The sequence below is a fragment of the Macaca mulatta genome, chromosome 13, assembly GCF_049350105.2.
Source record: "Macaca mulatta isolate MMU2019108-1 chromosome 13, T2T-MMU8v2.0, whole genome shotgun sequence".
Taxonomy (NCBI): domain Eukaryota; kingdom Metazoa; phylum Chordata; class Mammalia; order Primates; family Cercopithecidae; genus Macaca; species Macaca mulatta.
In genome coordinates this window covers 4,620,599-4,645,131 of record NC_133418.1, presented here as the reverse complement: position 1 = coordinate 4,645,131, position 24,533 = coordinate 4,620,599, and the positions used below count along the sequence as shown (strand labels likewise).

General features: G+C 59.3%; 1 protein-coding gene and 1 long non-coding RNA gene across 12 annotated transcripts; one reads left to right on the top strand and one right to left on the bottom strand.

The window, feature by feature from the left end:
- Window positions 1-1,283: 1,283 nt before the first annotated feature.
- PROM2 (prominin 2) lies at window positions 1,284-18,013 on the bottom strand. Of its 11 annotated transcripts, none has more exons than XM_015112846.3 (24): window positions 16,663-18,013; window positions 15,984-16,033; window positions 15,378-15,580; window positions 15,164-15,284; window positions 14,855-14,918; window positions 14,456-14,545; window positions 13,971-14,173; window positions 13,534-13,608; window positions 12,757-12,820; window positions 12,399-12,558; window positions 11,587-11,739; window positions 10,251-10,374; window positions 9,616-9,707; window positions 9,412-9,496; window positions 6,432-6,578; window positions 5,852-5,923; window positions 5,007-5,099; window positions 4,670-4,723; window positions 4,314-4,394; window positions 4,072-4,140; window positions 3,251-3,340; window positions 2,972-3,078; window positions 2,584-2,656; window positions 1,284-2,366 (listed from the first exon to the last, which is right to left on the bottom strand). In XM_015112846.3, the coding sequence occupies exons 1-23, from the start codon at window positions 16,904-16,906 to the stop codon at window positions 2,593-2,595; spliced, it is 2,505 nt and encodes an 834-aa protein (XP_014968332.3). In that variant the 5' UTR covers window positions 16,907-18,013; the 3' UTR covers window positions 1,284-2,366; window positions 2,584-2,592. The 11 variants fall into 11 exon arrangements, with proteins under 11 accessions (XP_014968332.3, XP_014968333.3, XP_077814912.1 ...); XM_015112847.3 differs by having other exon boundaries at window positions 1,284-2,176; XM_077958786.1 differs by having other exon boundaries at window positions 15,430-15,580; window positions 16,663-17,069.
- Window positions 14,156-21,755, top strand: LOC144333665 (uncharacterized). Its single transcript, XR_013402577.1, has 3 exons — window positions 14,156-14,292; window positions 16,454-16,569; window positions 19,387-21,755. It is a non-coding gene; the product is annotated as an uncharacterized LOC144333665 (long non-coding RNA).
- The last annotated feature ends 2,778 nt before the right edge of the window (window positions 21,756-24,533 follow it).

Below are 24,533 nucleotides of genomic sequence, written 5' to 3'. Positions count from 1 at the left end.
TGGCTCACTGCATCCCCAGCCACCTGCCAGATGTAAACATAATCCTCACAGAGGAAGGTAACTCTATCCCAGACCTGAAATTACTTGTACTCAATAAAAAAAATTGCCAAGTATGGGAGGAGACAGGACAAAACTAACAAAAAACAAGAGAAACAACAGGCACTAGAAACAGACTAATGGAGGCTCCATATAAGGGACTAACTGAACTTTAAAGTAACTATGCTTAATATGTTCAAATAGATAAAAGATAAAATAGGTAATTTTGAAAGAAAACTGAAAATATTTAAAAAATGGCTTCTATTCCATTTGTAATCCCATCAATTTTATTTTTTAAATGCAAGGGTGCTACTTCCCCCAGGTAGGTCAACAGATGAGTAACGAGAAAAAAAAAAAAAAAAAAAACCCTCTAGGAAAGGCAAAAAAGAGGCAGTCACGCTACATTCAAGGATGCTCTTCTGACAGTGATAACAATACATTGTGCATGCACCATTCTAATTTCTAGAAGAAAACTTGTAGCTGGTTTATAAGATGCAGTTAATCATAGATACTTCCAGCCTGGGCAACATGGCAAAACCCCATCTCTACAAAAAATACAAAAATTAGCCAGGCATAGTGGCACGCACCTGTAGTCCCAGCTATTTGGGAGGCTGAGGCATGAGAATCGCTTAAGCCCAGTAGGTGGAGGTTGCAGTGAGCCAAGATTGCACTCCTACACTCCAGCCTGGGTGACAGAGCGAGACCCTGTCTCGAAACAAACAAACAAAAGGAAACAAAAACAAACAACACGGACACTCCCTGAAACCCAGCCCACCACAATCTGAAAGGACTTTCTGCCTTTGAACAGAGGCCTGTCTCCCTCTTCCCTTGTACACGCCCAGACACCAGCTCTACCTCCGGCCCAGAGCAGTCATGGCAAACAACGACAATAACAACAGGAAGCTTCCACCTACTGAGCCTTTGTTTTGTCCAGGCCGCTTTCCGTGAATGATCACATTTGATTTGCACAACTCTTTGCGGAGGCTGTGACTCTTCTCCCATCTTATAAACGGAGAAGCTGAGCGAGCACGTATCACAGCCAGGCTGGGAGTCTAGGTCTGCCTGCTCCTGACAGCAGGCTCCCAGGCTGGGATGCACGCCCTACCTGCATATTGCTGGAATAACCCCTGGATGCCTGCAGCCAGAGGTGACCTTAGAACTCTCCTCTCCATACACACTCATTAAACACCAACTGTGTACAGGGCCCCAGCCGAGGAAACCTGGTTTTAAGGACCCAGAACCAAGTCTCAGGGAAGTGAGAATGCTTTAATGGATCTGAGGTCTGTCCATCTCTTCTCTCTCTCCTCTTCCTCATTTGTGGAACACAGCGTCCAGCACTCAGGGCTGACACAGGGATGGGCTGGGGATGACCCTCGGCCACACGCGCAGGATAGAAGGGGCAGTGCAAAACCCTGTTCTGGCCACCAGACCACTCCTAAGAAAGCTGGGTGGGGGCTGCGGAAGATGCTTCCTTCTGAAGAGATAAGGGCGAGTCCCCACTGTGGCCCAGGCCCCCAGGTCCCTTCCTCGGGAGCCAGCACTCAGAGAGGAGCTAAGTGCTGGTACCCCCATTTCTAACCTGGGTGCAGGCAGTGAGGCTCGGCCTTCAGACAGGCCTCCGTCACCCCGCTGGGCACCAATAAATCCAGGATGAGATCTGCAGAGGGCCCAGGGCTCTGGGGCAGTGGAGGGCTCAGGGGCCATGAGGCAGGGCCTGCAGCCAGCCCAGACCTAGGCCACGGTGCCCCTGCCTGATTAGTGGTGTCACCTGAGTGGTTTGGTTGGGCAGGGCGGTCCCCTGGGCCAGCAAGGTAGCAGTGGGGATATGGTGATGAGGGGACAAAGGGAGGAAGCAAAGGGCCAGGAAGGGCATAAGCAGGAAGTGGGAGCCAGCGGGGAGGCCAGATGAGGATGGGGTGGGGGGCGAGGAGCTCAGAGAGGGGCAGAGGGAGGCTTGGCACGGGGAGGACACACGGGAATGGCAGTGGGGTTGGACGAGGACTCTATCCCACCCCAGGGTCCAGGCTCCAGCAGGTGGAGAACAGGCTCTTCCCGTGAGGACGCCACCAGCAGGGGGGGTGAGGGGTGGCACCTGGAGGGACCTGCTGGCTCTGCAGCTGCACGGAAGTCCCACGTGATTCTGAGAGCGAATGATGGGGGTCGTGAGCAGAAAGAGGTGGACAGGAGCAGGCAAGGTCGGGCCAGGTAAGCCGGAATTAGGGACAGTCCAAGCCCCGATGCCAGCCTGGGCTCTGGGGCAAGAGCTACCGAAGTCCTGTGGCCCAGGCTGAACCAAAGGGGAGGACAGGCAGCCTTGGGGTCAGCTCACCCTGTCACGCATTAAGAAGGAAACGGGTGAAGAGGAGGGAGGGGAGAACAGGGCTGTCAGCCCCGCTGCTGGACGGGCCACACCCAACACCCAGACCCCACCATGTGCCCAAGCCTTCCTGCCCTCCGAGGCCCCAGAAACCCCAGGCCCCAGCCCCTCCCCGCCCCACTCCCTCAATCCCTGGCAGGGAGCAATTAAGCACGTTGGGGAAAACTCACCCACAGGCCCTACAGCTTCAGGGAAGTAACCCGGGGGATGTGGAAGAGCTGAGTCTCCTCAGAGCTGGTGGAGCTGCAGCGTCGAAGACAGAGAGAGCATGGCCTCACCCCAGACCCTCAGCCCAGACACAGGGACAAACCCAGAGCCCTGAGGGTTTCTCCTCGGAAGCCCTCGGGGGGATGGGAAGGGTCCTTCAAATCTGTGCCCAAACGGATGCAGCAAGAAGGGTAAGGGGCAGACGTACGGGGGAACTTCCTGGCTCTCCAGGGCTCGGCCATGAGCCTCCTCTGCCTGGGAGGCCTCAGGAGGGGCTGTGACAGGGACCTGGCCGCGGAAAGGACACTTCCCTGGCCCCTGACGCTGCCCGCAGCCCTGGCAGCCCCTCACCTGAGGCGTTTCCGGATAGGACGGAAGTATTTGGAGGTCTTGACAGCAAAGATGATGCTGGGGATCAGGAAGAAGGTGCACCACGCCAGGCAGAACCAGAAGGCATTCTGCAACAGGGCTTGAGGTCGGCTCACCAACCCACGTGGTACCCAGCCCCACCCAGCTGCCTGGTCATCAGAGCCGGGGCAGGGGCCATGCCTGGCTTCACACCCTGCTCACCCGGCCCTCCCCGAGAGCAGGAAGCCTTGGGGACGAGGCCTGATGAGCTGGGGCACTCACCCAGGGGTCAGCCACCATATCACACAGGATCACACGGCTGTTGTCCAGGGCTCCGGAGAGGGGCTGGCAGGTGGCGATGTGCTGAGTCACCTGTGGTGCCAACACGAGGCAGGTGACACAGAGACACCCGGACCCACAGGTGCACACCCACATTCAATTCAGGGAGAGTGGTTGACAGGGACGCAGATAGGCCTGGGGACACCACTGGGGCCACCGCACACTCGTACACACATGCAGAGAGGCAGGTACAGACAGATGGGGACATACCCCACAGGCTCCTCGCTGGCCCTCCCCTTTCCATCTGTTCACCAGCCTGGCCTACTACGACCCAGCACCGGGCTTCAAGCCACTCTCACTGGGGAGGCAACACGTGTGTGTGCATGCGTGCACACACACACACACAGGCACACAGACACACTCAGGGTACACCCAGACCCCTGCCACCTAGTGTGGGGTCCAGACAGCTTGCAGAGGCTGTGTTCAGCAAGGGTCTGCAGCGGGAGGTGGGCTTTGAGGATTGGCCTTGGACAAGCTGGGGAAGGGGCCGGCCCAGGGAAGAACCTGCAGGCCAGGTGTGAGGAAACATTTTGGAGAACGCCAACCCTGCTCACACTCAGCTAAGGGAAGGGCTGCAACAGAGGTGGGGTGGGCAGAGCTTGGCCAGCAAGCAGGGGTGCAGATGCCAGGTCTGGGAGTTTGGGTTTGATCCTGAAGGCCTGGGTCACCCCCAAGGGGCTCTGGGGGCGGGGGCAGGGCTGAGCAGAGGGAACAGCTGGTCTGCTGGGGCAGGGAATCGGTCATTGCTCTGAGGCCCCACTTACCTCCTCTCTTACCCAGGCCACGTATTGGGAGAAGTAGCCCATCTCCCGGGCCAGGAAACACTCACTCACCTGCAGGAAGGAGAGGAGGTCTGGGCCCCAGGGGTCCCGGAAGCCCCCCGCCCGCGCCACCTCCCATGCGTGGCAACTTGAGGACGGTCCCAGCTTTCCTGGGAGCCACAGTGAGAAGCTGGGAGTGGAGAAGTCTCGGGGGAAGCCCCTTCCCCATCCCACCCACCACTCACATTCCTCAGGATCCTGGTGGCCCAGGCAGGCAGCTCTCCTTTCAGGTAAGTGACATTGGCTAGGACATCTGAGGTCTCCAGCTGGAGGGGACGAGAGCCTCAACTCAGTGCCCCACATTCACGCATCCATTCATTAATTCAACACACACCGAGGCACACTCAGCAGGAGAGGGTTCAGCCCCGACAGACAGGCCAAGGGTGGTGATCCCCCAGGCTCTGCCGCCACCCCCATCTTCCTCCCGACCCCACCCACAACCTGGGCAGAGCTCTGAGGTCCAGAGTGAGATGGGCTCCTACTTCCTGCCTCCCTCTGCAGCCCCCCTGCTCCACCATACGTCCCCACCACCAGCAGCCACCTGGAGATTCGGGGCAGAGGACTCCAGGGCCCTGACGCTGAGGTTGAGCTTCGCCTGTGGAGAAGAGATCAGGGCTGGTTAGGGGAGGGGAAGGGAAGGGGAGGGGAGGAGAGGGGAGGAGAGAGGAGAGGAAGGGAGGGGAGGGGAGGGGAGAGGAGAGGAAGGGAGGGGAGGGGAGGGGAGAGGAGAGGAAGGGAGAGGAGGGGAGGGGAGAGGATAGGAAGGGAGGGGAGAGGAGGGGAGGGAACAGATTCTCAGAGCTTCCCTCCCCTTTCACTGTCCCCTCTCCAGCTCTCCCCTCCCCCAGGCCCCAGGCTCCCTGGGCCTGCAAACTGACCACAAGGCTCTGCTGGGGAACGACCTTCTCCTGGTGAAGGTTTCTGAGTCCGTGGGCCTCCTCCTGCAGCTGCTGCCCCAGCACAGAATTGCCCTGAAAGGATATAAAAATCAGAACAGCCCCACCCAGGACACATGTACCCCTCACCCAGGCTTTCACTCCGACATACCAAGGGGAAGTGAGAGGCAGAAAACCGAAGCCTCCATAAGCTCCAGGGCCTGATCTGGGTTTGGGGGGGCCTAGATCCAAGTTCTAAGTTCACTCTAGCTCGCTGGGTGTCCCTGTCAGTCACAGAACATGCCTGAGCTGCAGGGGCACCTGCGGAAATTGAGGGTGCTCCTGGCTCTGCCCACCCTGTGGGGTTGTTGCGGGGCCTATGGGATGTTTCAAAGAGAACTTTTAAACCCTAAATGGCTATAAATATAAAATGCTATTTTTCCCCTCAAGGGCAACTGCCATGACATCTCATTCATCCCAAAGTCCTCACAGCCCCTGTCCCAGCAAATCCCGCAGTGGCACACATAGAAACACCTGCCCAACTGCGTGAGGCCAGAAAGTTATTTCATCTGTTCTGAGACGGAGGACAGGCCACCCAACAGATGAAGAAGCTCCGGCTCAGAGACGCTGCATGTCTTGCCCAAGGCCACACAGCCAGTGGGTGGCAGAGCTTGAGTAAGAAGTGATGCTGCAAAACCCTCCAGCCCAGCCAGGGGTCAGGAGCCTCAGGCCTCACTGGTGGTGGTCCTCAGTCCCCTGCCTTTGCCCTCACATCCTCCCACCCTCTCCTGCCTCCCAAGCCCCCCGTTTCTCCTGCTGCCCAGTGGGGGCCCCTGCTTCCCTCTCACTTGGGCCTGGGCCAGTCCTTCCAGCTCCTGGGCCAGCTGCTCCGTGCTAGTCTTCACCACAGGCCTCTGGATCTGCAGGTGCACAGGAGAGGCCAGGAGGGATGAACCCAGCTCCCGTGGGGCCCACAACCACCCGCTCCCAGCCTCCAAATCCCGTCTTATCAAACAGAACTGACACCAGCTAAGGGTTTTGTGACGCATGAGTCACAGTGGATTTTCCCTGGAACTGTGAAATATTTCAGACATTTTCCCAATGAGACAGAAACAACAAGAACAAATAAGGCACCTCTGGTGTAACTCAAGGAAGAGGCGACTTCCCACTGTGGGTTCAGAACCACGAACAGCGACACGCGCTGTTGGGTTAGGGGAGAGGGTGTCCATTCCCATGTGACCTGGGTGGTGGCAGGAGGACGGGCCCAGGGGCACATGATCTGGGGACACCTCCACAGGAAGAGGCCCCAGGAAACGTGGAAGAGCCCAGAGCCGGGATAAGGCGAGATGCCCACCCCGCTCCTCTGTGGGCCCCTTCGTTCCGTCACCACCTGGCCGAGGAAGCCCCACTGAGGTGCCCACCGCTGACCTGTACGAGGAAGTCGGGGTAGTGGACGCGCTGGAGCCCGCTGCTCTGCAGGGCCTCCAGGTCCCGGCGGGCGGCTGAGCTCAGCAGGTCCAGGCTCTGTGTGTCTACTTTCAGGCTCTGCAACTCCTGCCACAGCTTGTTGGTGTACTGGGAGGGTGGGGGCAGGGTGGGGGTCATGCCCAGTTGCTGAGCTAGGACCCCAGAGATGCTCCCCTAAGCGAGGCGGTCACCAGGCGATATGGTCTGGATATTTGTCCCCTCCAAATTTCATGTTGCAATGTGACCCCCGGGTGTTGGGGGTGGAGGTGGGCCTGGTGGGAGGTACTAGATCACGGGGGCGGATCCCTCACGAAGGCCTTAGTGCCGCTGCCCGGGTGATGAGTAAGATTTTGCCCAGTTAGTTCACGTGAGACCTGGTTGTTTGAAAGAGCGTGGCACCTCCACACTGGCTCTCTCGTTCGCTCTCTCCCTGTGTGACGCGCTGGCTCTCTTGTTCCCTCTCTCGCATCTCCGCACTGGCTCTCTCGTTCCCGCTCTCCCTGTGTGACGCGCTGGCTCTCTCGTTCCCTCTCTCGCATCTCCGCACTGGCTCTCTCGTTCCCGCTCTCCCTGTGTGATGCGCTGGCTCCCCTCGGCCTTCCGCCATGAGTGGAAGCTCCCTGAGGCCTCCCCAGAAACGGGTGCTGGTGCCACGCTTCCTGTACAGCCTGCACTGAAACCTCTTTTCTTTATAAATTATGCAGCCTCAGGTGTTGCTTTTTTAAATTTTTGGTTGGGGGAGGGGACAGGGTCTTGCTCTGTTGCCCAGGCTGGAGGGTAATAGCACAAACACAGCCCACTGAAGCCAGGACCTCCTGGGTCCCAGTGATCCTCCCACCTCAGCCTCTCGAGTAGCTGGGACCACAGGTGCAAAACACCACACCTGGCTTTAAAAAATAATTGTATAGAGGAGGTCTCCTCATGTTGCCTAGGCTGGTCTTGAACTCCTAGGCTCAAGTAATCCTTCCACCTCAGCTTCCCAAAGTCCTGGGATTACAGGCGTGAGCCACCATGTCCAGCCTCAGGTATCCCTCTATAGCAATGCAAGAACAGACTCACATGGCAGGCCCTCAGGGCCCCCTGCCCTGGACACCCCAAGCCCCAGACAGGCTCCCTGTAGGCCCTTGTCCCAAATGCCAAGACCTGGCCTGGGCCAAGACACAGACCTTCCCTGGCCACCCGAAATAAAATAGCTCTCCCATCCCCTCTTTATCCCGTCAGCTGTGTCGAGGCCTTCAAAGCGCTTGTTGCTCTGAAATGATGTTACTTGTAAGTTAATTGTTCATTGCTGTCAGCTCCACGAGAGCGGGGCTTTGCCTGCCTGTTCTGCCCCCAACCCCCAGCATCTAACTCAGAGGCTCATACATGGTGGGAAGGGTACAAGTTTGTTAGTTGTGTGAATGAGTGAATGAATGAATGAATGAATGCACGCAACTGCATTTTCAGGAAAGAGCCTCAGCATTTTCCTACTATCACTGGAAGAGATTTAGACGTCATAAAATGCAGCCTGAGTGTTTAACAGATGAGAAACTGAGGTTAGAGTGGAGCGTCCACTTGCCAAGGTTACACAGCTGGTTAGAGACTGTGGCCCAGCTTGGCTCTCCTCCCCGCATCCCTCCGGGCTGCCTTCTCCTGGAGGGGCAAAGGCCTGGCCGTCTCGGGTGGGGGCCTTTGGGCCGTGTCTCAGGCATCAGTGGCAGCAGCTTCACGAGAAGTGGGGAGGTGCGTGGTGCCCTCCCCGTGCCCTGGAAAGCCCTGTGTCCTACTCATGTCTGCGTACTCATCCGTATCTCCTTTGAGGACGAGGATTCTTACAACCACTTGGGGTGCGTTGTCAGGTGGCCTCAAAGGACTGCCCAGTGCATCCGAATCCAAAGCCCAGGACTCCTCCCCTCGAGAGCCATGGCTTCCCACCAGCAGGGGATGGGGGCTCCTCTGCCCAGGGCCCTGGTTCATCCCTCCCTCCCTGGCCAGCCTTCCTCCACAGGGCAGTGTCTCAGCCTAGCACTGAGATATCGTCTGCTCCAGCGGCCTCCTGTCTGGTTAAAGATGCGGAAGGAGGAGTGAGCTGCGTGACTGTCCCAGGTTGTGTAGTTCAAGACACAGAGTTGGGACTGGGCCATGTGGCTGTGCCGTCCGTGGGCCGAGGCTGGTTGGTTGATCCAGGGGTTGGAAGGGTTTCCCGGGACGGTGCAAAATCAGGAGTTAGCATGCTCTGTGTCTGGGGAGGGAGAAGGGCACCGGGGCCGGGGATGGGGGGTTTCCCCAGCATGTGTTTAGGAGCCTGGAAGTCGAGGAGGGAATGTCTTCTGGCTTCTGTGCACCATGAGAATCCCGTTCTCAACGTCCATCCCTCTTGTGAAACAGCCCTTCCTTGCCTTCGTTCTAGAACGGTCTCTCGCCAGCATCGGCGAGCGTCTCCAGCTCTGCACATCAAGTCCCAGCAAAGCCCAGAGGTTCCAGGAAGAGGCTGGTTTGTCAGCCTGGGGGTGGAATCCTGCCGCCGCCACCTCCCACCCCGTGAGCTTGGCAGGCCCTCCCCCAGCGTTAGCCAGACCCACCGCCGTCCGTGTCACTGCCACGTCCTTCCCCAGCCTCCCCCTCCCAAGTGGAGCATCCCGGCCAATGCCTGTCCTCAGTCAGGACACGTGTGCCCCCCGTCCTCCTGCTCATTGTCACCAGCTTTTCCTGCTGCCACCTTGGCTGTGCTTGGGGCTGGACATAGCCTCCAGGTGCACACGGACCCACCCACACACCCGGAACCTTCCCCAGAGCTGGGGACTGGGCCTCTGCCCTCGGGCACCTTAATCGCTCACACAGACTTCTCGGGTCTCCTGGGTTCAAAGAGACGGTGCCTCCACAGAGGCAAAAAGACCGGAGGAGGGGATCTGAGGAGGGGATCTGAGGAGGGCTCCTCACAGTTCCCGAAACGTTCTCTCACCTGGCTGATATCCAGATGCTCCTCCAGGTTGTAGGAGTCATTGAGCTGCAGGACTGTCCAGAGCGCTGCCCCTTCCTTGCACTGCCTGAGGAGGAGTGAGGGGTGCAGACGATGAGCCTTGGGGGTGGCGGGAGGGCCGGTCCCCTGAGGGACACCGGTCTCCTTCCTTCCCCAGTCTCCAGCTCCGCCAGGCTGTCCGCTCACCGATAAGCTTGGTGGATGCTGATGTTCTTCCTCAGGCCAAGAAGGTGCGACGGGTTCATGGACGGGGGCAGGTTCCCTGGGGTGTCTGCAAACTGGGGATGGGGCAGTGAGAAGTGGGCACAGAGCGGGGTGGGGGCAAAGCCAGCCGGGTCCCCTAGGGCCTGGCGCTGTGCCGCCGTGGCACAGCAGAGACGAGGGGTAGGAAACATCCCCTCAGCCCAGCTCACACCTGGCCTCTAACTCTGGTGACCTCTGGACCCTAAATCCTTACAGGGGCTCTTCCCACGAATCCCTAGGAGGGGAGGCCGGTCCGATCTTCTGCAGAGAACCCAGTCCAGCATTGCAGCTCACCGGGCACCAGGGCGCCGGCTCCCAGACAGTGTTAGGAGATGAGAGGGCATGGGTCAGGGTGCCATCTCTCAGGTCCCTGCCCTGGGGCCTGGGCAGCATCTCAGGGACTCTCCCTCCACCGTCCACTGGCGGGTTTCTGTCTCTTTCTTTGGCCATGTCTGTCTCACTTCTCCCCTCCCTCTCTCCCTCTTACCCCCGACCACCACTTTCCCCCAACCCTCCTGTCTGCCCATACTGCCCCCACCTCCCTCCCCAGGAGGGCCTGTGAGCAGAGATGGGCCCACCTCAAAGAGCTCGCCGCTCTCCCAGCTCTGGCACACCAGCGTCTGCACGTTGCCGCCCACCAGGAAGGTGGCAAACACCAGGAGGATGAGGGGGGCAGCAAAGAGGAAGCTGAGGCCCACGCCTCTGTGGAAGGCGAGAGGCAGGACTGACGGACAGCAGGGACTGGCCGCCCTGACCACACCCTCTGTCCCACCCGCACCCCAGGGCCAGCCTGCTCAGCCAGTTGGCGCCAGGACAGAGCCTTCAGAGGAGAGGAGCTTGGAGGACTTGGCCTCCCGGGGAGGAGGGAGAACCCAGAATTCCTGACTGTCCCGGTCTCACCTTCGCCCCATCCCCACCCTGTGCCTGGTGCCCGGGCTGGCCCTGGCAGCCTAGAGGAGAGAACAGCTGTTTTGTTCAAAGAGCCAGGACTAGCTGGGCTCACATCTATAATCCCAGCACTTTGGGAGGTTGAGGTGGGAGGATAGCTTGAGTCCAGGAGTATGAGACCAGCCTGGGCAATAGAGTGAGACTTTGTCTCTACAAAATTTTAAAAATTAGCTGGGCGTGGTGGCACACGCCTGTAGTCCCAACTACTCGGGAGGCTGAGGCATGAGAATCACTTGAGCCTGGGAGGTTGAGGCTATAGTGAGCCATGATGGTGTCACTGCACTCCGTCCTGGGTGACAGAGCAAGACCCTGTCACAACAACAACAAACAAAACAAAAAACAAAACAAAACCCAAAGAGCCAAGACTGCTGACTTCTGTGCCTGGGGCCCATGGAGGTGACCTGCTCCAGGACCCAGCACTCAAAAGGGTCACCTGGCACGGCCAGGCATGACCTGCTGACAGGGAAGAGCCTGAGGAGTAAAGATCTTAGACCAGGAGGCTCGAAGGGCTTATGAGGTAGGCACAGCCCTACGTCAGGCTGTGAGGCTTGGAAAGTAAAACGTGGGGTGGATTTCAGCCCCCACTTACCTCTTTAGCCAGGCACTCTTGTTCAGTGAACAGCCTGTACAACTGTATGTGGCAGCCTTGGCCTTAGAGACCGTCTAGTCTGGGGCTGGCAAACAGATTCCACCTCTGGTGCTGTTGCCTATTGGTGGTGGGGGCCGCCTGGAAGCTGGGGTGAGGACTCTAGGCTGTGTCTGACTCAGGGGAAGGAGTGCCCATTAGATGCTATGGCAGTTGCCCCTGCTGTAGGAGGCAAGAGCTCCTTGTTGGCCATTCCTGCTCTGGTTCAACCCCTTTATTCAGATGATGACACTGGCAGCCACGGGAGCTGTGCTCAGGAGCGAGAGTAATCGGCCAGCCCTGTAAGGGGGGACCCTTCCCCTCTCCCAGCCCTCTCTTACGCCATGAGGAAGTGGGCTCCAGCTTCGCCCTTGGCTTCTGGCTGGCTGGGGTCCTCCCTGGCAGATAGGCCCCAGATGCCCAGATTGAGGCCCAGCAGGTTGCAGAGCGCCACGAGCAGGACCACGGAGCACAGCACGCAGCCCACGATCCACCTGCCACAGAGAGGACACGGGTGTCACTAAGAAGGCAGGCGGCTGGCACCAAGATGGACAGGTGTGGGACCTGGTGGCTGGGTGTGGCCGCTAACCCCAAGGCCGGGGCTTCAGAAATGCAGATACAGACCCTTCCTGAGGCCCTACTGCTCTTGTGTCATCTCCAGGCTCAGGTTCCGAGGGCACACAGCCTGGTAGGGACTTGGAAGCCTGTGGAGTCAGGGGTCTTGGCTTAAAAATATGCAGAGGCAGCCGGGCGCGGTGGCTCACGCCTGTAATCCCAGCACTTTGGGAGGCTGAGGCGGGCAGATCACGAGGTCAAGAGATAGAGACCGTCCTGGCCAACATGGTGAAACCCTGTCTCTACTAAAAATGCAAACATTAGCTGGGCGTGGTGGCGGGTACCTGTAGTGCCAGCTACTTGGGAGGCTGAGGCAGGAGAATCGCTTGAACCCGGGTGGCGGAGGTTGCAGTGAGCGGAGATTGCACCACTGCACTCCGGCCTGGGTGACAGAGCGAGACTCCGTCTCAAACAAACAAACAAACACAGAGGCTCAGTATAGTCAGGGGCTGATAAGGGCTGGGAATGGGGCTCAGGATGTCAGCGTGGCATAGAGGCTGGGCTGCCCGCCCCACCCCACCCTGCGGGTGCCCAGCACCTGTAGGTCTCGTATCTCTGCACCTCCTGCAGGTAGGGGCGGCTGCTCTCCTCCACCTCCTGCAGTGCCTGAGCCCAGCGGGAAGCTGCCTCCGAGCCTGGGAACCCTTCAGCCAGTGTCCTCAACCCTTCCGGCTGCTGGGCCACTGCCTTCTTCAGCTCTGCCCAAAGTAGCGGGGACTTGTGGGATGCGGAGGGCACCCTGGGGCCCAGGAACAAGACAAGCGGGCAGGAAGAACATCTGGGAACCAGAGGGAGGACAGTCCCCCGCCACCCCAGTCCTCTCTCAACAAGCCTCTCTGGTAGGGGTGGGGCGGGAAGCTGTGCCTGGCAGCTGCCTCTGACCCTTGCGGCCTAACCTTGCACCACGCTGGACGTCTGCATGGCAGCCAGGGTTGGAAGGGCGTTGAAGGTGCTGTTCTCCTGCAGGAACCAAGTAGGGATGGGCCTCCCCATCTCTGCCCAGTGTTCCCTCTTGGGAGACCCCAAAGTCACCAGGCCTAGAGGGAGGGCCCCCCTCAGTGCTCCCAGCTTCCCTCTTTTCTCTTGGTCACTGCCCTCCTCTCCCCTCCCTTGGCCCAGCCTGACTCAACTTCTAAAAGGTTGTTCCTCCCGGACCTCTTCTTCCTACCCCCATCCCTCTCCCACCACTGCAGTGAACTCTCAGCTGTCCTCCACACAACTGCCAGGTCTAGCTCCTGAAGATACAGCCCCAGTCCACCCTTCCAGCTTCGGCTCTGACTTCCTTCCTTCTGGAACCTTCCACTCCAGCCACCCAGCACAGCTGACTCACCATTTCCCCAGCTCCAGGTCCTGGGTCCTGGGCGCTGACTCACAACACCGAGTCCTCCCCCTTGGCCCATCTCCACCCGAGGGAGCCGCCTGCCCCCTGGGCTCAGGTTGGGCACTGCTCCCTTGCCACCCCAGACGCCTGCTGCCTTAAAGGTCCCAGCTCTCCCTTCCGAGCACAGACTGTGTGCACACCAAGGGTGGTCGTCGGGAGTCCCCTGCCCAGGGTGCTGTGTGGTGAGTGGGGCCCCAAGTCTTAGGTTCAACTGGGTTCCTGCCCAAAAGGGGGAAATGGAGGCCCTCACTTGGCAGGTGAGGGAGGAATCAGGCAGACCGGGTGGTCTCACCTCCTGGACCATGCTGGAGAAGTTGGCCTCGGGGACTCCCTTCAGCCGGTGCAGGACATGGTCCACAGAGGGCACCTGAAATGGGGGAAGGTGGGTTATTACAAAGTTCAAGGAGAAGCCTGAAGGGGATCCCTGAGGGCGGACGCAGGGGGCAGGTGCCTCTGAACCCCAATGTCCTCAAGTGTAAAATGGGGACTGTCATGGCTCCCACTGCCCCTGGCCGCAGCCAGAACTCAAGGAGCTCACACACGTGAAGCTCACGCAGAGGGCGCGGCCCGGGGAGCACTCCACCCACAGCCAGGATGACCGGCATTAACCCCGGGTGGGTGGGGCAAGGGAGGAACATGGGGGAAGGGGACTGGGAATTTGCCGGATCCCAGGAGCGGCAGGTGGCCGGCCCTCCGTGACTTTAAGAGGACTCTGTCCTGGGTCTGCACCTGGCTGAAGTCAGCACCCAGCTCCAGGGCGTGGGCCCGGCTCAGGGCCCCTGCACAGTCTCCCTGGCACCCGGCCTCCTGCAGCAGCTGGAGGAGGCGGTCCCGTTGTTCCTGGAGGGCTGACTCCAGGTCCTGCTGCCCGGCCTGCAGCTCCACCACTGTAGCGTTCAGGGCCTGCAGGTGGTGCATGGAGACCTGCAGGGCTGAGAGACCCACACCCAGCCTGAACGGTGGCCCCCATAGGCATCCCAGAACTCCCCTCCCCCAGCCAAAGGGACCTGCAAATCATTGACCTCCTGCCTACAGTGGAAACTGCCCCTGGGTACGTCAAGCCAGGGGAGGGGGGCTGGATCCTGGGGTACAGCGATGGGGAAGTATAGGTGGGGCAGAGGCGGCTCAGGAAATCCAGGGCTGAGGGCAGGTGGGACCGTTCCCAGGAGGACACCCGCTGGGCTCCACATTATCCAGGGGCGGCTTCAGCTCACCCTGGCCTAAACTGCCCACGGCCGCCAGCAAGGGGTACACGGCGCTCCTGAGCTGGGTGTGGACCGCGCTCCCAATGCTCACACCGACACCTGCAGGGCACACGGCAGTCTGCAGGGTGAGGCCCCAAGGATGGAGGGGCCTCCCCATTCCCATCCTGCCTCCCCAGGCCCCACCGGGCTCTGCAGAAGCCGGCGGGTGGAGGGGAGTGGAGGAGGGGCAACACGCTTCTTCCTCCAGCAGCTGAGTGGTGGCCACTCTTGCTCTCCAGCCGGCCTGATCCCCACCTCTACCAGCCTGTTCCCAGGTGGGGTCCAGAATGAGGGAGTGAGAGGCCCCCACCGAGGCACCCGAGCAGGGGCCCTGCAGCCGGCCCACCTGCCAGCCCCCGAGACCCTCACCATCCAGCTCCTCCGAGACGCGCTCCTGGGGCAGGGAGAACTGCTGTGCCACGGCCTGCAGCTCCTAGGCAAACACAAGGCCCTGAGGCTGCCCTTCCTGGTCACCCGCAGTCCTGACCCCCATCTGTCCCTGGCCCCTTCCCTGCCCCTATGGCATCCGCCCTGAGGGTGGTGGACTCTCAGGCAAGGTGGGACAGGAGGCGGCTTTCAGATGTGCTGCTGATGGGCCAGCAAGAGCCCACTCGGCTCTGTCCTGCCCGGGCCCGGTGCTCACAGGGGCACATGTGGGTGAGGGGTAACAGTGCTCACTTGGGGGACATCAGAGACCAGGCCTCGGAGGCTAAGCAGGGTCTCAGGCACAGCCTCCACGCTGGGGCCCATCTGTTCATGCGTGCGCTGGTTGGTGACTAAGGCACAGACCACACCAATCCTGTGGGAATGGAGGGAGGAGGGAGGTGCTTGCGGGGTAAGAGGGAGCCTGGGGCCACCGCCCGCCCCGCCTGGGCTCTGGGCAGTGCCTTACAGCAGCAAGAGGGTGGTCAGCAGCAGGAAGACCATGAGGGCCGCACACTCACAGGCCAGCGCCTTGTGCTCTGTCTTCACTCGCCCCCCGCAGCGCCGGCGGCAGCGGCAGCAGCAGAAGCAAAGCCCGGCAGTGGGCATCAGCAGCAGGTAGAGGCCGGCGACCACGGCGCACACCACGTAGCCCGCCTCGTACCGCACCACCTGGGCAGGCGGCAGGGCATGAGGGGCGACCCGACCCCCACTGCCCAGCCCTGGCTTCTGCCGGAGTCCAGAGGGAAACCAGAAGGGGCGGGAGTGCTGTTGGGGGAATGGCCTGCATCTCATGCAACGCGTCCCAGAGGCGACCGCATTCTTACTGCTCATCACCATCTTACACAGGAGGAAGCTGAAGTTCAGGAAGTTCCAACTCCCTGCAAACCTCATTGCCAGTAAATGGCAGAGCTGTGGTTTGCATCCAGGTCTGCGGACGGCAGGGCCCACAGAGGAGGGGCGAGGATGCCCGAGCCCCCGCCTGGTGGACTGAGCGGACTGGGGGCTTTTCTGCTCCCATCCTGCTGCTCACCCCGGAACTCCCTCCCCCAGTACCTTTCCCCAGCTTGCTCACCTCATTCACCTTCACGGAGGCCAGCTCATTCAGCAGGGCCTTTACCAACTCTACCGGAAAGAGCCAAGCTGAGGATTTGGGGGCAGCCACCGCCCTGCCCCGTGTCCGTCCTCTCCCCACTGCCAGGGCAAAGTGGCTCTGAGGCAGGGCTCCCGCCACCACCATGGCACCCTCGCAGGAGGCTGCATCACCGCAGCCCTGCGCCATCCTGCCCTGACCTCAGCACTGCCACAGGAGGGTGAGAGAGGAGAGGCTGCAGACCTCTCCTCCTGGACCCTACAGGTCAGTCCTGAGCCTGGGCAAAGGCGGAGAAGGGGCCTGGCCTGGCAGTTCTTCCCCTCAAGCAGCAAGGGACAAAACTGGGAGGGTCCTTCAGCCACTCCTGGACCACCCAACCCAAGCACCACTAGACTCAGAGGATGTCTGAGTCAGGTCTAATGTATTTCTAATGTGACCTCCTCACTTTACAGACAGAGCACCTGAGGCTCAGAGAGGAAACGAGGGCTACCCACAGTCACACAGCAGGTTCTGGAGCCCGCCCCGGATCCTCCGCCTTCTACCCCAGGAAGACGGCCAGTGCCTGCTGGTAGGTTGGGCACATCTCATGGTAGAGGGGGACAGAGGACGCCTGGCTGGGGACCCAAATGCTGAGGCTCTCGCTGGGGAGGTGCACACTCACCTGAAGGGAAAGGATTCAGCTGCACCACGGAGAGGAAGCGGTGCACGGTGCCGTAGAGCGAGTCCAGGAGTCCTGGCGCACGAACTCGAGGGGCCAGCCACCGGGCCCTGGCCGCTGGGGTGAATGTCAGGGGCTCTGCCGGGCCAAGGGACTTGCAGTCTGTGGCCCCCACTGCCAGCCGACTCAGGGACAGCCCCAGGCCCAGGCCCAGCAGGGGAGCCAGCAGCGCCAGTGCGTGCCTCATGGGGTCAGGAAGGTAAGGGGCTCAGGCTCAGGCTCAGGAGGGAACAGGCAAGCCCAGGGCAGGCCGTGCATCCTTCTCCAGCCTCTGTCCCTCTCTCCACAGCTCTCAAAACCTGCCCAACAGGTTTGGGTTCCTGAGCTACCTGGCCTCCCGCCTCCCTAACTGCCTTGGAGCATAGGAAGGGCAGGGGTGGAGGCACAGGGTAGGGGCAGGGCCAGGCTGGGACCGCCCTTGGTGGCCTTGGGTGGAAGCCTGGGCTCCCCACCACCCAGATCCTTGCAGGCAACGGCTGCCTTGAGCTGGGTCCAAAAGGTACCTCAGCAGCTTGGGATTGCCTAGAGTGGCCCCATTTCAAATATTCTGTTCCATGCCCAGCTCCAGCAGCCCAGTCTGGGAGCTGGGAAAACAGCTGCTTGGTGAAGCCCTGGCCAAAATGGTCATAAGACCAGGCACACAGGGCCAAGACCCAGGCTTGCTCTCCCTGCTTCATCTGGAACCTGCGCTGTCCCTGCAGGTCATGCCCGGTGCCCACTGCCGGGCCGATCCGGAACACAGGCCCACCCTGACGGGCACAGGCCTTTGGGAGGGCAAATCCGAGGTGTGCCCTTTGGCCTGGCGTACCTCATCCAGTCAGCAATTGAAAGAACTGATAGGATATGACCAGAAATGTGTTGGCACAGATCTCTGTTTTGTGAACAGCTGTATGCCCAATGCCCAGAAAGTCGCCTGCAGCTGAGCAGGCCATGGGGAAAATTCACTGAAGGGCTGGAGGGAATCAGAAACAGTCCTGAAAGCCACCACTGAGGAACTGGCAAAATGAGCCTCTTACATCACACACTGGGCAGTTGCTAAGGAACGTGCTGTGGAAATGTCTCTTGTGACTGAAAAATACTCACATGCACTCGTAAGTGCAAATAGCAGATTACAGGCCAGCACACGCAGTAAAGGTGTAAAACGGTGATCATTTCCACACATAGAAGATTACAGACCAGATGGGAGGCTGAGATGGGCGGATCACGAGGTCAGGAGATGGAGACCATCCTGGCTAACACCGTGAAACCCCGTCTCTACTAAAAATACAAAAAAAAAAAAAAAAAAAAAAAATTAGCCGGGCGTGGTGGCGGGCGCCTGTAGTCCCAGGTACTGAGGAGGCTGAGGCAGGAGAATGGCATGAACCCGGGAGGTGGAGCTTGCAGTGAGCCAAGATTGTGCCACTGCACTCCAGCCTGGGCGACAGAGCGAGACCCCATCTCTACAAAAAAAAAAAAAAAAAAGAAGATTACAGACCAGTACATGCAGTAAACGGCAGTCATTTTTCAGTGGGGTTGCCGGCAATTTTTCATTCTCTTTTGCTCACGTGTACTTCCTCATTGCTGTGCACTAAACGTGTGTTACTCGTATTTACATAAGTAATCGAAGTTTGTGAGTTTCCACGGCAGCTCCTTGCCCCTGACTGGGAGCCTTGGAGAAAAGGGCTGGCTCCGTGGCTCCCAGGACCCCCAAGCTCAGCCCAGGGCGATAGTTCAGGATGGTCTGCAGGGTGGGTGAGTGGCTCAGGGATGTCTGGCTGTCTCTGGTAGGGTTATCAGGCAATTGGGGCCTTACCTGTGAATCAGGGCTGAGCCCGCAGGAGAGCTCTTATACCCCCCATTGCTGCCTCTGCGGCTTTCTCAGAGCCAGGGGACGAGAGAACACAGTGGTAGAAGGCATAGTCCAGTTAACAGTGGGGAGACACAGGAAGTGGGGCCTCATCAAAGGGTGATTCAGAGGTGAGGATCAGGGATACAGTGAAGAATAGTCTAGGGGTGTCCTGGCACCCTAGGTCTGGTGGGAGCAGGCTGTGGACCCCAGGGAGGGTCCAGGGCCAGCTCCTCCTGTGGGGCTCCGACCCCAGCATGTGCAGAGAGGCCCCTGGCCACACTGCCTATGACCGTGTTGTGAAGCTCAGTGCAGGCTGTGCCCACCTAGGCCCGCCCACAGCCCTTCCTCCCGACTCACCTGAGCCCAGTATCTATGTTGGGGGCTCCTGGTTCCCCAGAGGCTGCATTGAGGAAGAACTGGTCTCTCCAGGGCCTCACCGCTTCTCCCTTCTCCTTCTCCCTCCAATTTAGGCTGTTAAAAAGAACGCTTTCCCCTGGGATGGTTTTCTAACGCCCCCATCAGCAGCAAGATGCACACAGCCCTCACCCGAGTACCTGCCTCTTAGGCGTTTCTGTATCTTCTGACTCCAGCGCACCAGCGGTGGGGCATTCAGGTCCCAGCTTCCTGGTTAGTGCTGAAAGCCCTCGGGGACTTGGGAAATAAGCGCTTTGGCTCCAGGTGCTCCACTCCCACCCTCTCTCTCTTCTCCATTATTGTCCTAATTAAGCCAATCATTGGCTACTGCTATTGTTTTTATTTGTGTGTATGGTAAAAACACTGTGGTTTGAAGATAAGATTTCCCCTGGGATAAACAAAAACATACCAAGCCTCTTCCTCAGCCCAGGGCCGGATGAAGATGCTGAATCTGCCTGTTGAACGGACGGAGAAATAGATGCATGGAAGAAAGGACTATTCTGAGTTAGCAGCCAAGCCAGGAGCGGACACGACAGCTCCCCTTCCCCAGCGGGATCCTGATAAACAATTTATCATCAGATCCGCCGGTCAGCCCCTGCCTCCTCCCACCCCCAGCCCTGCATCGGAGAGCAGGTGGGGTTCAGGATCCAGCCTTGGAGCTGGGCAGAGGAGGCGAGGAAGCCACTGCTCTCCCTGAATTCCCTGGAAAAGCCCAGCACGCAGGCGGGTGACGACTGTTCACAAGCATGGGTGCCCCTGCGGCAGCCACTAAGGGCCTTGGCGGTGGGCAGGTCACCCAGCTGGAGGGCTTCTGGAAGTGGGGACGGGAGGCCAAGGTGGTCCTGGACCCTCCTTTTCCTCCCATCTTTCTGGGTATACCTGCACTTTCTCTGCTCCTGCTGACCCCCGCACCCTCTGACCTCCATGGGGAATTCTTTGGTTGACCAGGAGAAGCTGCTCCCGTTTGCCCTGGAAACATCTCCTGGGGCCACGTGCTCACCCTGACTCACCATCTCCAGAAGATCGATGTTCCTGGAACCCCACAGCCCCAAGGTGGGGAAGACGGGGCAGAGGTGGAGACCTCAGCAAGGGGAGGAACTCTGCCCTCCAGAAAGCCCCTGGGCCCCTCTGGCTGCCTCACGCAGCCACACTGGGAACAGGCCGGCAAGAAGCTCAGACACTCTCAGGGAAACCTCAGGCAAGAAGTCAGGCCCCTCTTCTTTCTTGCCTCTGCTATCCATGCCATACCCTGGGAATGAGTGTTAAACCAATTCAAGGGGACAGAGACCCACTTACCAGACCATCAGGGCTACGGCACGGCCACTGTCTTAGTCACCATTTTTGATGGCAAGAATGAAAACCCACTTAGGTCAGCGGAAGGATTTGAAACGTGAGCATTTATTATAGAGACACAAGCGCACTTTTGGAGTCCAAGGGCCCTCAGGAGGGCTCAGAGCCTGGAACGGGAAATCCGTCGAGGGCCCCATGTCTGTCTCAGACCCTCTCTCTGGGGCGGCGTCGGCCTCCTCTGCCGAACAGACTCTCCTCGTCCAACGTGGCAGGGAGGGCTGCCCTGCCGATCTGAGTCTGCCTGTTCTCCCAGGTGGTCTGCTATGAGTCCCGCCAGCACCACAGGCCACACTCTCCATCCTAGCGGGAGGAAACTGGTGGTCCCCACCGGAGGCAGGGTCTCCCAGTCCACCAGGGCCCTCTGGCTGTGACATCCTTACAGGGAGCAAGCGCAGCGGCTGGGCCCAAGCTTGTGGCATGCGGCGGCCCTGGGGGAACAGGCCTCTGCGATGCCTTTCTGGGAATATTTTGGAGCGTTTTGACCACCACGCTCCCAGAATGTGAGTCCCTGCCTGACTTCTCGTCCCTCGGTCTGGCATGCAGCCCACATCTAGCCTTCCAGCACCCCTCCTGAGTATTGCTTCAGAAGGGACCATCGTGAATGTACATGGACCCCGGGCTCCCCTGCTTCAAACCTCCTAACGGCTCCTACACTGGACTCCTTAATTTGTCTCCAGGGCCTCCACCATTGGAGCCCTTCTCAGTTCCCCTGGTTAGTTCCTGCCGTCCTTGGCTCACCCTACCACACTCCCTCCATCCTAGCCCTGCTCACGATTCCCCTTCTTCATCCCCAGCCTCCACGTTCACCCAATTTCTGCTCATCCTTTAAGCTTGGTTCAGTGGTCACCTTCTCTAGGACCCCCAGGTTGAGTGAGGGGTCCTTTCAAGGCATCCCTTAATGTGACACCTGCCCCCATATTCCCCGTTTCCTTGTCTGTCTCCCCCACGTAGACAGGATTGAGTTTTACTCACCGTCACATCCTCTTCAGCCCTGGACACAGAACCCAGCATATTTTCCAGTCTCGAAACTTTGGAAAAGCACATCATTTGAATACATTTAAAGATAAGATTTGTTCCCCATAAGGGTCATCAAAATTAACAAACCAAAACCCCTGGGTGGACGCAGTGGCTCACGCCTGTAGTCCCAGCACTTTGGGAGGCGAAGGCGGGCGGATCACTTGAGGCCAGGAGTTCCAGCCCAGCCTGGCTAACGTAGTGAAACCCCGTCTCTACTAAAAATACAAACATTAGCTGGGTTGGTGGCGGGCACCTGTAATCCCAGCACTGTGCGGGCTGGGGTGGGTGGATCGCTTGATCCCAGGAGTTCAAGACCAGCTTGGCCAACATGGTGAAACCTTGTCTCTACCAAAAATACAAAAAACAAAAACATTAGCCCGTCTCATACCTTGTTTATAAATAAATAAACAAACAGATGTTTTAAAAAGAAGAAGAATGAATGGGTGAGTCCCTGAACTAAAACTCTGTGCCACTGTGGTGAGTGAGCCTGGCGGGGAAGGGTGAGGTGGCTGGGGTGGGAAAGGGAAGAGACTCTTCAGTGAGCCCTGGGACCTTCTTCATGAGCCTCTCCAAGCAGTATGGACGGGAGGCAACCCAAACGGAGGCTACCCAAGTGTGGGAGTGTGTGAGGGTTTCAGCAGAGTGTCGAGAGTCCCCATGACGCTGACGGCGGGCCGGTAAGGTTTCACCACGGCTGCCTGGCAGGGACTAGAAGGCCACGGGACATCAGGGCCTCAGGGAGCTTTGATAGAAGTGGTCAGAGTCGGGAGGGCAGGGGCCCTGCAGGCAGGGGTGCCTGTGCTCTGGTTCCCTGTGGCAGCGTGAGCTTCTAGAAAAAGCAGGCCACAATCAAACAGATCCTCCAGAAACAGCTGCTGTAGGAAGGCTTCGGGTCCACTAAAAACTTCAGTCCTTGCAGCCCAGGCCCACGGGATAGGCTCTGCCTCCTCTCAATGGCCGGGTGAGTCCCCTCGATGAGTTCCCTCTGCCCCTCTCCATGGTCCGTGGCCAGGTGAGTGCTCTTCCCCCCTCTCGATGGCCAGGTGAGTCCCCTCTGCCCCCCTCCATGGCCTCTGTGTCAAATGGGAGAGCAGCGTCTTCCAGCCTGACCCAGATCTCCTCACTGGCCAGAGCCTGCTTGGCTGCCCTCTCTCTCCCAGGTGAGCAGAGGGCTTGTCTCAGGGTTAGGCTCAGGCCACACCTGACACCGGCATCAGCTGCCCGTCTCCCTGGGGCCCTGCAGCCCTGACCCTGGGGAGGAGGCAGAGACGGAAGCCTGGTGTGCAGAACCTCGAGGCTGCTGAGGCCACGTGTGGTCTGGTAGCATCACGGAGCACCCCTAGAACTGGACTTAGAAAGACAGTGGACACACGTTGGCTAAAAGCCACTGGGCCTAACCTGACACCTTCTCCCCTTCAGTCTCTTCCCCCACATTCAGTGGAAGGAGAGATCACTGGTGTCCCCCCTTTGGAGGGGCCACGTGTCTGTTTCTGCCTCTTGGGGGCCTCACAGCAGCACTGTCCATCAAACTCTCCCGAGCCCTGTGTGGCCCCCGGAGTCTCCTGATGTGACCTGCTCAGATGCTCAGGAGCTCTGCACTGACACTGAAACAGACAGACTTTCACTTGCACCCTTTGTCCCCGACACAGTTCTGGGAGTCCCAGGAGGGAAGAGCAGAGGCTTGTCTTCAGTGGGGCCCAGCAGGAGGTGGGGCTAGGCCTAAAGACGAAAGACGAAAGACAGCCTGGGATGGGGGTGCCACGCTGGGGGGAAACGTGAGACCCAAAGCCTGAAGGAAGGTCCTGGCGGCCCATTACCTACTCTGCTCACAGCCTGCCCTGCTCAGCGCCTGGAGACCAGTCTCATCAGCAGGGCCTACTGCACAGAACCGGGAGGAGGAAAGTGTGCGGTCCCGATGGCAGGAGGGGGCCTGGAAGGGATGTGGAGAAACTGGAATGGGGCTCACACCCACTGCCCGAGAGGGAGGCAGGAGGGATGAAACGGCCAACTCAAGGATTCCCAGACTCACAACTGTTTGTGGAAACAGAAAGACGGTCAAGGATTAGCTGACCGCAAGTTGTCGTGAGTGGCGAGTGTGGCGAGACACCCAGGATGCCTTTGCGAGGCTAGATGGCCCTGGAGGCCAAAGGTCCGGCAGCTGGGGCCCGTGCCGTGGTCCTGCCCTGCCCCGCCCTGCTCTGCAGCTTGGACTCCCTCGAAGGACAGTGACAGCGAGATGAGGCAGGGCCAGGAGCACCGAGCCAGGACAAGAGCCGCCCCCAAGGGTCAGGAGGGAGAATGGGAAGGCCAGGGGAAGGCGGCGTTGGCTTCCCATCTTCCACACTGAGAGGAGCCAGAGATCTGACCCTACCGTGTCTTCTCCCCAACTTCCTACCCACATTCTCTGCCTTACAGACCCGGCCACCCACGCCTGCCTCGTTCAAGGCATGGAAGGACGAGGACAGGCACTTTGGCGCAGCCCTCCAGGGCCCCACTCTCAGCAGCAGTTCTCTTTCCTGCACAACTGGCACATTCTGCAGACTCTCTGCAGACCATGGAGAGGACATAGGACACCTGACACCCAGGAGCCCAAGGCGCTCCCACACCCACTGCTCAGACTTCTCAGAACTAGATCCACGTGGCGTCTCCCAGGAAGCAGGAAGGACCTGGACCGCTGCTTTCTGAGGCTCTTTGAAAGGAAAGGCCTTTCCTCTCTGGGTGGGCTGCAAAGGGAGCTCATCACTCACCCCCACGTCTCCGCCTGGCTGCCCGTCAGAATCACCTGCGGATGCCTGGCTTACGTCCCAGAGCCCCCAGATTCTAATCTCCTGTAGTGGAGTTCAGTGTTTGTGAGTTTTGTGAGCTTGCCAGGAGGCCTGAGAGCCACTGCCAGGGCGGCGCAGGCCCCCCTCACAGGACACAGCTCTTATCCTGTAGGGCAGGGGCACCCGCACCTCATGTGTTCCTGACCTTTCTATGTGGGCTGGTGAGGGGGCGTCAGGATCCCTTCCCTGCCTGTGGCCGTCTCTTCCCTGACCTTCCACGTCCACCGCAGCCTGTACCCTGAGAATAAGTAGCCTTTGCACCAGGCCCCAGGGACCAAGACACACAGGTAAGGAATAGGCATGAGAAAGGAGGGTGGGAGACAGTGGGTGCCCCCCACGCTCTCACAGGGGGTGGGGTGGGAAGCAGCTGGGTGGCCGGG

Excerpts from the sequence above, each read along its gene's own strand:
- PROM2 (XM_077958780.1), bottom strand. The coding sequence starts at position 16,906 with ATGAGGCACGCACTGGCGCTGCTGGCTCCCCTGCTGGGCCTGGGCCTG. Across the intron at positions 12,821-13,533 it reads TCTCCAGCATGGTCCAGGAG|GAGAACAGCACCTTCAACGC; the intron begins GTGAGACCACCC and ends TGGTTCCTGCAG. Across the intron at positions 4,141-4,313 it reads CCACCAGGATCCTGAGGAAT|GTGAGTGAGTGTTTCCTGGC; the intron begins GTGAGTGGTGGG and ends TCCTTCCTGCAG.